The sequence below is a fragment of the Teleopsis dalmanni genome, chromosome 1 (genome assembly GCF_002237135.1).
Source record: "Teleopsis dalmanni isolate 2A chromosome 1, ASM223713v2, whole genome shotgun sequence".
Classification (NCBI taxonomy): Eukaryota; Metazoa; Arthropoda; class Insecta; order Diptera; family Diopsidae; genus Teleopsis; species Teleopsis dalmanni.
The window spans coordinates 6,636,932-6,649,068 of record NC_051846.1 but is presented as its reverse complement, the minus strand read 5'-3'; the positions used below and the strand labels follow the sequence as shown (position 1 = coordinate 6,649,068).

Below are 12,137 nucleotides of genomic sequence, written 5' to 3'. Positions count from 1 at the left end.
GGCAATTCAAATGACTTTCCTTATAATGTATATACATTAAGACTGAAAAGTTTTCGGAAATTCTCATTTAAAATTCGCGCGCTGAATATTTTTCGATATTTTAAGTTTATGTAGTTTGGCAGCACTGTCCTTAATTACTATGCCAAAAATGAGCGCGATCTGTCAGACAGTTCGTTTACGGCAGCTGTTGAAACCAGTTCACCTCAGTAGTGCGTTGCGAAAAAAACAATGGAAAAAAATATTGAACAAAGAGTTTGCATCAAATTTTGTGTTTTCGAACGAATTTCGATTGCAGAATCCTTGTGTAGCTACACAAGGCTTATGGGCAATCAGTTTTATCGAAAACTCAAGTTTATGAGTGGTAACAGCCTTTCAGGACGGTCGTTATTTACCGTCGAAGACTATTTTCGCAACGCACTACTGAGGTGAACTGGTTTCAACAGCTGCCGTAAACGAACTGTCTGACAGATCGCGCTCATTTTTGGCATAGTAATTAAGGACAGTGCTGCCAAACTACATAAACTTAAAATATCGAAAAATATTCAGCGCGCGAATTTTAAATGAGAATTTCCGAAAACTTTTCAGTCTTAATGTATATACATTATAAGGAAAGTCATTTGAATTGCCAACGTAAGCCAAAATTGATAACAAAAATAAAACTTTTGGCATTCGCAAACATTAATTAGTTTTTAATACATTTCAGGCTTAATGCATTAATAATTATTTTCGAAAACGTCTCAAGCAATTTACATTCTGAGGTTTATTAATTCGCCACAAATGTACCAAAATAGCTTGAGAATATTTAATATTTTTGCGTACTTGTGATGAGATATCTTTGACCCTCCAAAGTATCTGCAGCAAATATGAAATATTATGAATTTATTAGTTTTCTTACACAAAGTATCTATGTATGAACGAAACTTATTATAAACAGTTTTCGTTTGCTAAAGAAAATAAATAAATAAATAAATAATTTAATAATAATTAAGCTAAAAATAAAAATTAAACTCTTCAGGCTGACTAATATTTTTTTAATAATTTTTTTTCATATTTTGCAAATATTTTCACATATTGTGTGTATGTGTGCATGCATATGTATGTATGTAGGTATGCTTAAATAAAGTTGCCGAAAATTATAGAAAGCTTCACGATGGCTAATCTCAGGTAAAAATCGTAATTACTCAAAATTTGAGTCAATTTAAAAATATATTTAATGAAAGAATATTTTCAAAAAAAAAAGCTTTTCCTTTGGTTTTATTTTTAATAAAATAAAATCCAAGAATTTTCCATACAACAGCAACAACAACAAGAGCAAATAAATGAGCAATTAACACAGATATCTGCCGAAAGTGTGAGATGAGCGTGAAAATTTTATTAGAAAAAAAATATATATTTATATATATATATATATAAAATTAAATATGCGCGCCGAATGTGCGACTATAGCTGGCATATATATTTCATACAGCTCTAGATACATGGAAGATAATGCCCAGAAATTCACTCAAAAACGCCAACATACACGAAAAGCTAATGTGAAAACTTAGGAAAATAGAAGACAGAAAAGAAAAACAAATTTCCACTCAAAATGTAATTTGGTTCAAATAGAAGGAAAACACATTTCGGCCAGCACAAATTCACGAAATACTCTTTATTCGAACGACACGGGGATCTCTTGTTCAGTAGATCACCAGCCTTACTCCGACGTTTATTACGAATTATTCGGTGACTCGGTGACAACTACATACGTTTCTTTTTGTGGATAGCTTTAATTTGAAATAAAAAGAAATATTTGGTATTTTTGATATATTCTTGCGTTAAGGAATAAGCGGGCGAGAAAGAAGTGAAATTTTTTTTTTATAAAAAAATTGCAATTTTTATTATTAAATAATTAATAAAGAAATTTAAACATAATGTCTTCATCCCAAGCTGTACGCTCGTCAAAATACTCCTACAGGGCCACTTCAACTGGACCCGGTGTGGCTGATATTAACATCGAATACTCAGCCGATTTGAGCGCCCTCTCGCGCTTGGAGGTAAGCCACAACGTTGGACTTTAAAATATTGGAAAGAAAAAAAATTTTCTGTGAAAATGTGAAATGAAAATATTTAAAAAAATATATTTTTTTAAAAACCAAAATAAAAGCAACTTTGGAAAAATCAAGAAAAAATGATAAAGTATCGCAGCTAAAGCGCTGCCAAAAAATGTGAACGAATGAACCAAATGTGAACGACACTGTGGAATGATCTTATGTAACAAATTCTATAAGTTGTTAAATACTTAAATTAAAAAAAAAAAATAATTAACATGAAATTTAAATATTATTAAAAAAAAAATTTAAATATATGAAAAATAAAAATGTGAAATGTGCTCAATTAATAAGTGACTTCTTTTTGCAGGACAAAATCCGTTTGCTCCAAGATGATCTTGAAGTTGAACGTGAATTGCGTCAAAGAGTAAGTATACATATACAATCATATAAAAAAAAATATTTAAATTATTAATAATTAAATTAATTAAATAAATATATATTGAAATTGTTGGAAATTTTGCAACAAATTACTATGAGCAAACCTAAGCAGTAAATGTCGAAATTCTTATTTGAAATCAGCACACATTTCAGTTGTGTAAATGTCATTTTGTTAATTAGCTAATTAAAGAAAGTACTTGAAAATTAAGTGTGTAAGATACACAAAACTGTTAGATACAGAAAAAAATTTCAAAAAATTATTTAAAAGTCATGCCTATATGCCTATATGCCTATACGTTCTTAATCAAATAATCGATAGAAATTCGGATATTGAATTTTCGCATAATAATGATGTGCATTGAACTTCAATTGTATATAAGAGCAGTGAAGAAGCTAAATATTTACAACAAAAATATTAGCACTAAGAGTAGAAGAGCATTTGGTGATAAATAAGTTAGAGAGACAACAGCAGCAGCAGGAAAATAATGTAAATTGACAATGACAACAACTGCTGCCACATTTTGTGGCATCAACAATTTCTACAACACGGCAACTTCATTCAAAATCCAAAAAAAAAAATAAAAAAACAGAATGTAAATGTGTTCTTGCAATTATTTTCATGCAAAAAGTACGCATGAAATGCGTTGCCACAACAACACTGAGATACTTCTTCAGATACCGAAGAGTATAGGAAGCAGCCAGCGAATAAACGTACTCACATCTTAAAAATTATAGATAAAAAGTAAACGTTACAAATTTAGAAAATTCGTTTGGCCTGGGGCTATGTAGGCAGCAGTCTTACGGCTTAGGTGTGGACATCTACAAATTTTTATTTCAAAATTAATGCTTAAAGATTTTTAATAGCCAAAAATTATAAATGACAGAAAAAGATTTTTATTTTATTTCTTTGAAAAAACCTAGAAAGCAGAGGAAATTATATAAATTTCATAGAAAATGATAGAAGAGCTGGATTTTTTAGCTCAGACAGTGTTTAATTATTAAAACAGTTGCAAAGAAATTTTTCACGAAAAATATGAACATGATAAAGTATTTTGAAATAATTTTCTTAGCAATGATAGCCTTTATAAAAAATTAAGTTAGACACTAAGACTAACAACAAAATACTTATTACAAATTAAATTAGTCACACACCTCAAAAAAAAAAAAATTATAGTGCTCGCTGTACTTCTTTCCAAATAAAAGCCTAGATCTCTGATATTTATCTATCTTGTCTAAAATAAAATACTAAGAGTCATCCTTTATGGAAGGTTTTATCATAATATTTAGCAGTATACAGTTAGCAGTATATCATTGTGACTTCTAATAATATATAGAGTCTCATAAATAAATGAAACTAATAATAACTATTGAAACTATTAAATCCTAAACTCCTTTCATGTTAAGTATTGAAACAGCTATTGAATTATATTAATTTAGATTAGAATTTAATAGAGATTTGAACTTCCAGCGAGATAGATGGGTACAATAGAAAACCTTTATTTTGGAATTCTAAGCTTATTTCATGATTATTAAATAAACTTTAGAGATTTGAATTAAATAGAGATTAAGCTTCCAATAAGATAGAGCACTGCAATCTTAATAGATCTTTGCAACCATATATGATATAACTATATTTAAAAAACACAATTTAAATAATTTATAATTAAATAAGACAGTAAATTATTTATAGAAATTTATTCATTGAAATATAAACAATAAGTTTATGTGCTAAGTTTATATGTACGTAAGTTATTATATAAATGCTTTTATAGACACCAAACTCTCTAGTCACTTTTTTTGTAAGTCGTTTAAATAAAGTATTAGAATATTAGTTTTAAACGAAGCCTGTTATATACTTATGGAACACCGTATGAAGATGTAAAATATGTCACTTTGATAACATAATAACATCTCATATGAAAATGTTTATATCTTTGTTCAAACTTATGATAATATATAAAAAATACGTTATCATATATATACTTTATCATATAATAATATACATCAGTCGATGAAAGTGAACAGTCATAAACTATCTCTCATGTACCTAGACATCTAAGCTAGAGTACTGCGATCTCAATGGATCTTTGCAGTGCACTTTAACCATATAGAAACATTTCACTAAATTAGAACTAAATAAGTTAATTTAGATTCTATATGAGAAAGCAATATTTATGCTACTATCAACTACTATTTGTTAGAACCAATCCCATATACCAATCCGGTATACCTTTATAGTATTAGAAAATAAAATAAAATCAGGAAAAGTGAATCTACTATCTGTTAGAATCAATTCCGGCATACATTCACAATATTTTAAAATAGAGTAAAATAAGGAAAAGTAAAGTTTGTATATACCTACCTTTATAATTGATTCTAGTATCACCAATTTACATACATTGGTTCATAACTCATATAAACAGGTCCTTCTTTATGTATAGTTTCATATATTGATATCTAATTAATCTAACATCTAACAAATTAATCTGTATTTCTTATTTTTCATTAACAATAATTAATATTTGTTTATAAAATTATTTGATAATATTAATAACTTACATATACCTTAAGAAATATTGGATTCACTGAACAAGGGCACTGCACACACATCCTGTTACGTATTTTGCAGTTCAGGATAGCAATACTCTATCCAAAATAAACATGAAAACCATTATTAGAATTTTTGAATATCTGATATAGTTCACAAACATTGACATTCATTTATATACATGCTTGATATAAACAAATATATATCATTGTCGAGCTTAGGAATTTTCTACGAAATTCAATAATAATACCCCCGGTCCTCAATTCATACCCGATTATGAATAATTTGGGTCACAAAATTTTTTACGCATTTAATCATACAGTCCCAGGCAAAATATGAAGATTATTGATATTGAACTACATATAGAAATAGAAAAAAAATTAGAATTTTAACTCTCTAATATTTCACTAAACTAATAGGCTGGGATATCAGCTGTGACTAGGTATATCAGATGTATCAGATCCGACAATAACCGAGTTCCAAATTTTTAGATGTATAAACAAGTGATAATGATTTTTTGAATAAAAGCGGTTTGAACTGTTTATAGATAATTTTTTTTTTATTTTGCATATTAGAAAATAAAAAAAATTTGGGCACAAAAACTATTGTTCCCTATCAGCGAGAGGTTCTCATGCTTCTTTTGCTTATTTTTTTGTGGGTTTATAATACAACCTGTAAGTAAAATAGAAAATTAATCTATTAGTTAATTTTCGCAGATGAAAAGTCGTAGAAAAATAAAATCATGATAAAAATAGTTAATAAAAATTATAAAAAAAATTTTATAAAAAAATATCTCTCATCTATTACAAATACTTATATATATTAAACTATAGATCACACAATTTTAAAAAATTGTCTTAGCCAGCTAATATAAGTTCGGAATATCTATACAAAATTTTGGTTAAATATGTAATTAATATATAATCTGGAAGGAAGTCTAATAATATAAGCTCTAAGCTCTAGCTCTAGAGGTACACAACAAATCCACTTGTAATCTACGTAATATTTTGACTTACTCATGTACTTCATCTAACTATTTAATTTTCAGTATTATTATGTATACTATAATATATATTTATACTATATATTTAAAAATGTTAGTTTATCTATATTATTTATGCAGAAAAATATGTTTATACTACTAACTTATTTACTTCTTGATAGAAAATAATTTAAGACTCTCTATAGGTATTTAATTATTTAATCAAAACTAAGGTAGTTGCTAACCTCAAAAATCAGAAGAAGAAAAAATACATTAACAATCAAGAAATATTTAAATAAATTTTTATCATTTGGAAAAATGAAGCTAAATTTAGCACAGACATTCAATACAATTATTTAAAATTTAAAATGTAGAATAACAAAAATATACGAAAAACATACAAAATACAAAAGAAAAATAAAATAAAAATTTTATTTCTAGTTGAACAAAAAAAACAAAAATTATTGCAAAGCTTTTCAGTAAAAATATTTATTTGTATCTGTGAGAAAAAATGTTTTTAAAAAATAATTTTTTATACAAAAACTTTTATACACGACTAATTTTTACATAAAATACACTGCTAGAATTATTGCTAACAATTTATTTGACACTTCTTAATTATTAATTAAATAAAAACTTTAATATTATGTTATTTAAAATGCTGCAGTAAATGTATGAGATTCATTTGGAAGAATATCTGAACTCTTGATATCTAAGTTTATATTTTCATATCACCTGCATGTCTATAGATACAAAACAAGCAATCATAACGCCCACATAATGACTCACATACCGAGTAGAGAAATACATCAAAAAGTTTATGTGTCATATGCGTATTTTTAATTTAAAATTAAGAAAATAAAGTAAATCAAAATGTTGATTTAATAATCTTAGGATTTTTGTTGCATGCAAAGAGCAAACACTACATAAAGACACCAGCTAAGCAGCCATGGCGGAACAGCCATGACAGGTAGGTGAGAAGAGATCACTGTGTTCATCTCTGCCAGTAATACGCAGAGATGATCCTTGCATGTAGCTCATGTTCAATACTTGACCGACCACACCTTATAAATAATTTGTTGCTATATATACTCTTCGTACACTTCGTAGTTGCCACATGTTATTTTCGATGTTTTATTTTGCAGCTGCAATATTTCTAAAATCATGAAAATATATTCTATATTTTAGAATACACAAGAGACATATATACAAAACAGAAACTGAAGTCTTTAGGAATTCCTACGAGTACGAGTAGGTATATATGTGTACTTCAGATTCACACATGCGAATATCTTTCATACTCATCAACTGGTCATTTATATTTGCTCGAACGTTCCGTTTTATTACTTTTAACCAAATAAAAGAAAAAAATATATATTTTTTATACAATATATTCTATATTGTATATTGTATATTGAATTTTCTAATTTTATGGTTTTTGTTTTGAAAATTGTATCTCATCAGCATTCACACACACACACACACATGTGTGGAAACCGCACACACATGCAAATTAGTTTTAAAATTAATTTCGCACTTTTATTGCTCCTATTCAAATTAGGTCGTTTAAGTTTAAAATTGCAAAATTCTTATACTAAATTTAATGTTTCATAAGTACAGTTGTTGTTTTTTTTTATTTGGAAAATTTTAATTTTTATTGCTAAGTTATTAGTAAAAATTTATATATGCGGTTTATAGGTGTAGCGATTTTTGATTTTTATTAATTTGAAAATTATTTTCATTTTGGCAAAATGCCTTTTCGCTTGTCAGTGTTGCATATAAAAATGTAATAAATTTTCAAACATTTTTATATATTTTCTGCCCCACTTGCATAACGAATCTAGAAAGAAGGAAGTGCAATAAAAAATTAGATATGCTCCTATGCAAATTGCAATGGTTTTATTATCTATTCTATCTGAAAATACCTTACAAATACCTTAGATTAAATGAAATATACTACAAAAGAATTTCAATCATTTAAAAACTCACATATTTTATTACATGCATTATTTTATCTTTTATATAAATACTTTAAACATATTATTTAAAAACATTTAATCTATATTAATTAAATAAAAAAGCTATGAAATTCAATTTTTTGGTATTAAAATATCTGAAAGCAAGCATTAGTTTTTAATACATAAGCCTGCTTCCACTAAAAAACATTTTTTTTAATATATAGTATAATATAATAAAATTAAATGTATAAAATTTTTGTAACATAATATACAAATATAATACTACACATACTACCTAGGCTGATTACACTACACATTATATAAAGATCGGAACAAATCTACCTCCCTTATCAAGAGCCAGAATAGATAGGCAGCTGTTCTGTGTGGGATCCAAACATAGACCGATAATGACCTGGTAAAGAACATTTTCTAAAGAAATCCAAAAAAAAAACAATTAGAGAATTAAGAACAATAGCACTTCAAGCTTCTTAAATAACTATATTTATAATAATTAATATTAAAAATATATCTATAGTAATAATGATTACAATAATATATATATGTAAACATACAATTACATATAATAGCGTACTGATATCATATAAGCAAATGTTGTTCAGTTTCAATATTGAATTATATGACCAAAAAAAATATTTCAGTATTCAGTATCAGTATATGTGTGTATATATATATATGTATGTATATATATGTATAATATAATATAATATATATATATAATATATATTATTATAGCAATATGAGCAGTATTTAAATGTGATTAAAATCTCTACTCCTTACAATCAATTCCATATACATAGAAACTATTTAAATATATTCACCTATTGTTCAAGTGAAGTTTCACTCGTACACTACTTTATTTGAACTTCATTTATACTTCATTACTTTTTTATAAAAAAAACAATATCTCTGCCATTTTTATATATACAATCCTTTCATATCAAACTCCTACTTATGGCTTAAATTGGCAACTACAACTAGCTGACATGAGATGGTTTCTGCCGCTCCAAAGTCTGGCAAAAAACAACAAGTCGCTTGTTTAAGTCTCTACATGACTTATTAGCAAATAACATGTTAAAATATATGGTAAATGCGGTTTTCAATAACATGTGTTTTCATGTATTCATAAATTTTTTTTTTTATATAATTAAAATATTATTATAGTATGACCAACATGTACAGAGTTCATATAACAATTATATTTTTATATAGTTTATTGTCTACGAAAATTAGAAGCATACATAAAATATGATCATACTAGTTTATGTGTTATGCCAGAACACCTCGCAGTCCAACAGAATACATAATATATATGAAACAAAGCCTAAGATCTATGTTAAATTGATAAAAAAATATTAAATATCACAGTGGTTCCTACGGTTAAATTAGATATTAGATTTTAAACATGTTTGATATAAAAAGAGTATTTTAAAATACCTATTAGATACTCTTTATCTATTTATGATTATATCAGTAGTGATTAAGTTTAAAAAATTGGAAAAAGCTACATTAAAAAGAAGTTAAAACTAATATCGATTTTATGTATAACTAGATGCTATATATCTAGCAACTTTATTTGATCATTATAGACATAAGTTCTTTGACATCTACACTTTAATATTATAGCTATTTATTGACGTTCTGTGTATATGTTTGCATAACCAAATACAAAGTAATTGAATTTTGAATTTATCGTATTAGTCGTAAACTATATTCATGGAACCACTCAGGTTCCATTTTTTCCAATCTTGGATTGTTAATGATAGAGATCATGTATGGTTAGCATATAATCGTATTCAGTCAATATTTATAGATTTTTTTATAATAAGTAATAATAATAAAATATTGGTTAATTTTAATATAATTTAGCATTTAATTTAATATTTTTCTTCCCAATAAAAATTATGATACTAACAGATTTGATATAACACAATTGGATCCGTATGAGTCAAAACTTTTAGTTTAGGCCACTACAATGCTCACTTTACCATGTTAAGATAATATGTTAATAATATTGTCTTACAACAAAGTTGAAATTAATTTACTGGTAATAAAGAAATATATCTTATTAATATAAATTTAAACATCAGAATCATTGATATTAGGTTATGCCAGGGTAGTTTAGGTACTATATAATATCGCTATTAGGTATACTACATTTTTTTGTAGGAAATAAAGCCAAGAAGCCATGTATCATACCAATGAACATAAATTGAATAAGTGGATTTAAAAAATATAATTAAATTTTTATTAGTTGATAACTATTTTTTTGCAAATTTCCAACTTTTTACAATATACACATTAAATATATATATTAAAATGTTAAATATTTTATAAAAAAATAATCACACCTTTACTGATTAAGATTTTCAAATAATTTCAGATTGAACGCGAGAAAGCTGATCTTAGCGTTCAGGTCATTCAAATGTCCGAACGTCTTGAGGAAGCCGAAGGTGGTTGCGAAGTTCAAGTAAGTAATTCTCTAAAATTCTTTCTTTTTAGATATATAGAATTAATATCTAAATATTATAATTAATTAAAGTTTGAAGCCAATCGTAAGCGCGATGCTGAATTAATGAAATTGCGCAAAATGCTTGAAGATGTTCATCTTGAATCTGAAGAAACCGCCATGCTTCTTAAGAAGAAGCACAACGAAATTATTACTGATTTCCAAGAACAAGTTGAAATCCTAACGAAAAATAAGGCTAGGTAAGTTTGATTGTTTGCAATTAAAAAAAAAATAAAAATTAATGTAAAGCTTACAGCTTAATGCAATATATCAATAATAAATTAAATATACGTAATTCTTATAAAAATACACAAATCATCATTCCTATTAAATCGTTTGTTGAGGTGCATATATAAACCATTTCATATGATTTGAAACCTAACCATTATTTATTATTTTTTTTTAATTGTGTTCCAAAATATTTTTAAAAGAAATTATAAAAGTCTTTAAAGTCTTAAAGCTTGAAATATCTACCGTGCTCCAAAATCATTTTATCACATTGAGGTCATTTCTTAAGTAAATTTTTACTTTCAAAATAACCTGAACAAATGTACAGTAATGTCATATTTTTAATATAAAATTCATACAAAAGTGTACTACTGAGGTTCGATAATTGTGAATGTAATTATAGTATTAGCTAAGCCAGATCTTTTATTGGCTACAATTGGTATTCACGATCTATCCATTATATTTAATTTATATAAATCTATTAGGTAAATATTTGAATATTTTTTTGCTTCAGTCATGTAACAATCAAGAGATTGTTTGCTGTGAAAAGATTAATGATATATAAAAAATATAAAAACAATTTTTTCACTAATCGAGTCTTTTGAAAACCATTTTTACGGAATATATTATTAACATATTTTTAGGCCGCTGTTAAGCTATTCATGGATTCATTTCTTTAAAAAAATATATTATTACTAAGCAGGCATATACGCTTGGATGCTAAGATTTCTTCAAAATGAATTGAAGGACAATATTCATATACATACATATATATTCATTATTATTACAACATGACTAACTCATGACTAATTAGATTTTTTTATTAAATTATATCACTGGAATTATATAAAGCCATAAAATCCTTAATAAACTATGGACTATAAATTTAAGAATCCATATAATATTCTTTCAGTTGTTACTTTTTTAATGCTATATCCTTCAGTTTTCGAGACCACAAAAGAACTGAGATTTTAATAAAAATTCTTTATATTTGATTTCAATTTAAAATTAATTAATGGGTTATAATGTGTCTAGGAGTTTTAATTAATTAACATTGTATTTATTGTCACTTCGAAAAAAATAGTTGTTAACTATCTTACGTATTTCTGTTACTTTAACTTTTGAGTAAAACGTACCCAGAATTATTAATTTTAAAAACGAGTGTAAAAGATATCGCCACAGTTCTGCTCCCTTTCCAAAAGTATCGCTTCGGACTGTATTTCAAACCAATCATGAACAAAAAATCTCAAAAACAGTTAAAGGTCATTCTTCACTCAACCTACAAAGAATATATGAGTGATTAAGCCGATCAGTGATAAAGTTGTAGAGCAGTCAAGTAGACCTAGTTTCAAGACAAAATTAATTGATTGGCCATATTTTATATTATATACCATAATTCCAAGAAATTTTCACTTGGAATGGG

The 12,137-nt window shown here is 26.3% G+C and overlaps 1 protein-coding gene across 1 annotated transcript in view; it reads left to right on the top strand.

Moving 5' to 3' along the window:
* Positions 1-1,621: 1,621 nt before the first annotated feature.
* Positions 1,622-12,137, top strand: part of LOC119673013 (paramyosin, long form) — a 30,622-nt gene continuing 20,106 nt past the window's right edge. Inside the window, exons 1-4 of the mRNA XM_038084212.1 lie at positions 1,622-2,036; positions 2,401-2,457; positions 10,361-10,447; positions 10,520-10,686. Of these exons, the coding sequence (XP_037940140.1) occupies positions 1,914-2,036; positions 2,401-2,457; positions 10,361-10,447; positions 10,520-10,686 (434 nt within the window). The 5' untranslated portion in view covers positions 1,622-1,913. The remainder of the gene's footprint in view (positions 2,037-2,400; positions 2,458-10,360; positions 10,448-10,519; positions 10,687-12,137) is intronic.